At 39.3% G+C, this 6,219-nt stretch overlaps 1 protein-coding gene across 1 annotated transcript in view; it reads right to left on the bottom strand.

Moving 5' to 3' along the window:
* The window catches only part of cacna1ha (calcium channel, voltage-dependent, T type, alpha 1H subunit a), a 52,713-nt gene extending 48,795 nt beyond the window's left edge, over positions 1-3,918 (bottom strand). The window contains exons 1-3 of the mRNA XM_035654996.1: positions 3,810-3,918; positions 2,810-2,943; positions 1,393-1,490 (exon numbers count right to left, since the gene is read on the bottom strand). Of these exons, the coding sequence (XP_035510889.1) occupies positions 1,393-1,490; positions 2,810-2,943; positions 3,810-3,902 (325 nt within the window). The 5' untranslated portion in view covers positions 3,903-3,918. The remainder of the gene's footprint in view (positions 1-1,392; positions 1,491-2,809; positions 2,944-3,809) is intronic.
* Positions 3,919-6,219: the final 2,301 nt, after the last annotated feature.

Raw genomic sequence — 6,219 nt, 5'->3', positions numbered from 1 at the left:
TGTGTGTGTGTGTGTCCGTGTATGAGATAGTTTGTGATGATAGCTTGAGAGAAACAGACAACCTGCCATGCTTTATGATTGTGTTTGGGTTTTCTGCAGTGCCCACAGAAATCACACACACACACACAAACTGAAACCCACCCACCCACATCCACTTGTACAAACATCTAAGGTCATCATTTACATAGGAGAATCTTAGGTCAACGTCTGTCACATGCTAAAAACTCTTATTCTGGGAAAATGGGGTCACCATTCAAATAGACACAGACACAGTCTTTACAATGCAGCCAGACAGCAAGCAGACATCTATCACCCTTACAATATACTTAGTCAATATAGTGCAAATGCCATCCATGCACCAATAATACTCCCATGGGTTCTCCAATGTCGTAAGAATAGATTCTTTTAAAATAAATTGTGTTCTATGAACAATAACATCAGTTTAACCAGTAAAACAAATTCAACAGGTTGATATGAGACTGTAACAGCTGTGTGTGTACAACAAGAAAGAAAGAAATGTTTAAAACACCATCTATAAACCTTTTTAAGAGAGGTGTATTGATCAAAATGGCTACCGATACTGGCAGCCTGAACCTGAAAAACAGCTTGGCCACCTGCCTAATGTACGCTGGTTAATAATCTTGTACGTTGTTATGACACCATTGTCTAGTGATCTTCTTTAGCTGCAGATTCATGGCCACTTCTGTCATAGAGCTTTTAGGAAAATGACAAACTATGTGTAAGGTCTCACATTTAGCACTGGCGCAGTACTGTACTGTACAACCTCTGGAAATGAGATCAAAGCAAACATCAAGTCCTGGATCACTGGTCAACTTACAAACACCAAAATATTACGTTTTGTGCTTGTACTTTTACTTTTATACCACTCAGTGCAAACTTGTTGAATGATAACAGGTGGCTAACATTACACAGCACGGTATCACAGTAATCTTGGGGGAAGTGCTTCTAACACAGAGAGTTTTGTCTAGAACAGTGGAAAAATAGTGCAATATTTATTTTCAAACCTTTTCTGTATGGCTATGAATTAATGTATGCAGGGGCGGATCTAGAAAAATATTTTAAAAAATTAACTTAAGCCTATCACTTGCAATTACTCTGTCTTAAATTTCAGAGCATTTGCCACCAAACTGGGGAGGCAGGGCATTTTCTAGCCACCTATCTAGATGCGCCCCTCCATTTGCGGCTAGAATACTAGAATAAAACCACCAAGGCTTTGGGTAACAAGTTCAATGAACCACTGTGGTGTTATCATTGAGCAAAAGAGCAAATGGCCGTGGGTGGATAAATTGTGCTCCTTGCTAATTGAGAAAGGTAAACCACCATGGCATTTACGAAATAAGCATCGCTGTAAAGGTTCAAATGTGGACTTACTTGGTACTCTGTTGATGGCCCGGAGTGGCCTGAGTACTCGGACGGTGCGGATGGCTGACAGACTGGCATTATGGCCATCCAGGGAATACTCCATCACCCTGAAGACACAGACAGAGAAAGGCAGGAGGAGAGAGTTTTCCTTCATATTCTGTACATACACACACATAGATTGATCTACACAAAGCAACAACAAGAAAACTAACACCAAAAATATAATAATGCTCATAATGGCAGCTACCCACATAATTACCGTACATGTGACATTTAATTACATAGAGTCAGAAGCTCTTTTTCCTCTGTACAGTCTATATAGCAGCACCCAAACATCATTAATGTGACAAGTAGGCAGAGAGAGACAGTTATGGTCTGTGATTGTGCTGGCTGTGTGGAGGAAGTGTGTGTGGCCATACTGGTTCAGCCCTTGGAGCGTGGGAGCATCTAAAGGAATGTCTACTGCTGATTGGGTCCTGCCCTTGCCTCAACTTACAGTATATAGTGTTTTCCAGCCTTTTAGTCTGGGTGTGCAGCTGACAGCAAGAGACGCTCCAGTCTCTAAATTACAAGTCTTGGTTACCCACAAGGGCATTTTGAGGCAGCTCAGGTTGCTAAATATTGTACTGAATATCTCTTATCTTGAAAGAAGTGGGGGTTAACTGTTTAACTCTTTCATGTTCTCCCCTCCTGTATTTGTTTACTTTCAGTAGGTTCAGTTGAGAGGCTTTTTATCAACCTAAAGGCTTTCTTTAAGGTGCCATTAAACACACAACAAATGGTTTGACTGCAGCATTGTAGAGTGGCAAGGCCTGGATGCTGCACATATCCACATCAGGGCTGAAACAGACACATAGAGAAAAGGCAGCACGTCTACGTAAAGGACACTTCTATTCTGAGCATGACAGGACATTGTGAGGACACACAAACAGACACGGAAACACACCCACAGGCACGAACACATGCACCTGTATCATGTTAACCAAATTCCCTCCTGAGGCAGAAACCTGTGTGTGTCAAGTCAAGCTTATTTATGTAGCCCTTTTAATACGACAGGCATAGACTCAATGTGCTTCGAAATAAAAAGCAATTTAATTCATTCATTCATTAAAAAATTGTCAAATATCATACATGACAAAAACATATAGGATAAGAACATAAGGTGGTATTATTGTATTATTATTATTATTAAAAAGGTAATAATGATAATAATACTGATTCCAAAATAAAAATGTTACTCGTTACACACTTTAAACCTAAACTAAAAGCTTGTGAAAAATATATTTTTTTTAAACTATGTGTGCATGCTTGTTTATGTGAGATTGCATTTGTGCTTGTCTGAGTGTTATGTCAAATCAAATGTTATTTTATTGTAAGCAGACTGCTATTGTCTAGCATGAGCAAAAAAGCATTGTGGGATACTAACCCTGCCATGACGATGACAAAGTCAAGCTGGTTCCATTTGTCACCAAGGTAACAATTGGGGCCAAAAATTCCCAGAGCCACCATCTTGATGGCCATTTCCACAGCGAAGAAAGCGAAGATACAGTCGTCCAATACCTGAGGAAACATGTTTAAAAATACAAACATACAGACAGAATTAATGTTTAACACTGACAACAACAACAACAAGAGGAAAATGACTTCTTGTCAAGAGAAAAAGGTCAGGTTCTTGTTAAGTTTCCTCATCAATATGGAGACACACTTTGAAAGAAGCTGCAGAAATGCCAGTGGAGGTTGTCTGAAAAGAAAGTCTTGTCTCCATTAGTTAGTTTCATCCCAGCAGGGAATAGCTCTGGCTTAGCATGGTTATGGCTGTGTCGCAATTAATTAGACATCTACCGCGGTAAAAAGAACGTCTGTATTTGAATATAATGAGCACATCTCACTGCACCGAGAATCAACATTACTCCACAGTGAGAGTATGTTGAAACAAATGAGACAAGAGAATCAATGAAAGACATTTTCATTACCATTTATTTTAGAATTGGGTTAATATATTATTGTTATTTCTCCTCCAGTCTCTTCACAACAACTTAAAGCAGAATGTGAAAGCAATCTCTGGTGTAAAATAATCATTTTATTTAGTTTTGAGCATTAGTCTTTTACATCTCTTAAAAATGGCCCTATGAGTAATGTTACTTATAAGTAAAAATCAAAACATGGCACAGTGACAGGTGCTTATGTAAAAAGAACCTCAAACACATCACCAAGGTAATTAACACATTTTCCCATGCCATTACTAACATATAAAAACATGTTTAGTGCCCACTTTACCAATGCCCCGGCACAGTTAACTAGCCTTATTTAAATCTGGTGTTACAGACAGTACTGAGGCAGAAACTGAGAATGTTAGTCATGTGTTTTCATGGAGGAAACACAGATGCTCATGGACCCAGTTACAAGGGTGAGGGCGTTACACTCACCTGAAGGATGCGGCACCACTCTGATTGGCAGGCGACGTCTTCACAGGGCTGGAACATCCCCAGAGTCACACAGTTGAGCAGGATCACCAGCATGGACACATGCTCGAACCATGTGCAGGAAGAGGTTAAGGCCAAAACAAACGTGATTTTGTTTTTAGGTCACTCCAACACAGGGTTTAGGATTACATACTTAACATGCTGAAAAAGAACATATATATATACAGCTTATTGTATATATAGCACTGTTCATTCCAGGGGAGATACAGTGTGCTTCACAGATGACGACTATATACTGTCTGCTTTTAAATTACATTATTGTTGACAGCTTTTCCTGTAACACTTGTAACCACAGGTGCATCTGTGGCAGACATGATCAGCTCCAAACCACACACAGGAGCAACATGGTCCAAATAGACCTGTCGGGGGACCTGGCCGTCACAGAGTCGACACAGGGAACAGAACGCTTCCTTTCCTGCACATCTACATCATATCTACATCACCTAGTGGACTGAAAAAGAAAAGCCATAGTGTTAGTCTTCACTATTTCTGCCTAAAATGTGCATCCATCTTGAGTCCCTAATTGTTCCTCTGAATGAGCAGTCTCTAGGCACGCTCGAGGGCAACTGCACGGAGGTCATTCACTAGACTCGACTAAAATCTTGCTAGAGACCACTATTCGTTACGGCGCAACAATCAGAAAAGACAGTCCAGAGGTTCCAGAGTTCCAGTCAATAAAAGACAAAAATATAATATAAGATTCTAAGATACAGAAGCATACGTAAGAGGCAATGAAATCCTAGACAGAAATCAACCATGATCCAGTATGTGAGTAAACAAACACCCCGCCAACACACTGGAACCGGATGCCAATAAGAAGTTTTGTGTGAGCCTAATGCACATAATAGCTTTAATAATGACCCAGTAGGCCTGGCTGTTAATCTGCTTAAAGGCCTTTTCACAATTCTTCAATAAACATTTTAATGGCTCCATGTCTACTGCACATCCTGTTGCATCATTTCCTAATATATATCAGTGATATTTTTTATTTGTGTGTGTGTCAAGATTTGTTTTGTAAAAAACCTCGGAGTCCTACTTTCTTGTGACAGGGAGGAAGCACAATTTCAAGGGTAAACAAATGTCACCTCTGACCTGCCTGAAATAGCACTTGTGAGTAATCCTTTGTTGATTTCCTTTTTCTTGTGTTATCCTTTCTTTATTCTTTTTTGACTAGCATTGAGCTTATCTATTTAGGAAAAAACAGTGCAGAGGGCACATTCAACAGAGGATTTTATTTCTTTCTTTCGTTTATTTTAGTTCCTTTTCCATCCACATCAGAAGCGCTCCAAATATAATCTATCTATAAAGAATGGAGTCTTAAAAGTGTGGCCCATTGGTGCCTCGACAGACATTTGATGGACATTTCTTTTTTATCTTTCCGGGTTTGTTTAGGAATTCCTTTGACGTAGACGTAGAGTGTAGCGACAGGATCTAAAATTAAACCCTCGTTTGTGTGGACTAAATGAAAGATGATAAATCTGAAAAAGCCTTGGTTGGCAAAAAAATCCTAACATTCATCTTATTCTATTTTTCCACCAAAACAGATACAAATCTGGTAGAGGTGTTGTACAGGGGTACAGCCATGTACAACAAAGAGATACTCATTATTAAAACCAGCAATACATGAGATGTTAACAAATTCATAAATCCATCATTTTAGCACTGACAACATATTGCAGCATGAGGCGATACCATAAATCAAACTAGTCTATGTAAACTAATGAATGTTAACTATTGATGAAATATATATGGAAAGTATATCATAGTGCTTCTGCAGTTGCAATATCTACATGAGAAAAAAAGACCAAGTAATCAAAGAGTACAAAGAGAGCATGAGTGAGAGACAGAGATTGGAAGAGGGAAAATGAGAACAAGAGCAGGGAATACTGTAGCTTTAAATCATGTCTCCTCAGGTAGAAAAAAAAAAGACACTGATGCTGCTGTTTCTCTACTTCAGTTTGGCTTTTGTCCCACACACATGCAGTGTTTTGGTGTGTGCACTGAGTTGTGGTATTGAAGTATTCCCAGGGTGAAGTACTGTTCTAATTAGGAAGGGAGTAAAAGCAGAAAACAAATGGTGACCACTGCCTTCTCCAGTACACACACACAGACGAACATACAAACTTACAAAGCACACACAAAAGGTAGGCAAATTACATGAAGTATACATCTCACACACACACACACAGACACACACAATAGAGCAATTGGCACTCACTGCTGTGACCAGGGGCCAAGATAGAAGTTTGTATCAGCAACTTAGAAATTGTTTTCTCTCTAGTGACTGTTTCCTATAGCAATGGGTACAACCTATAATTTAGCCTATACTGTACTAATAACTGTGAGTTTTCCG

The sequence above is a fragment of the Morone saxatilis genome, unplaced genomic scaffold (assembly GCF_004916995.1).
Source record: "Morone saxatilis isolate NCDOM2014 unplaced genomic scaffold, NCSU_SB_2.0 Contig14, whole genome shotgun sequence".
Lineage (NCBI taxonomy): Eukaryota > Metazoa > Chordata > Actinopteri > Moronidae > Morone > Morone saxatilis.
Note: the sequence above shows the minus strand (reverse complement) of the source record. Positions and strands in the feature narration are given on the sequence as shown.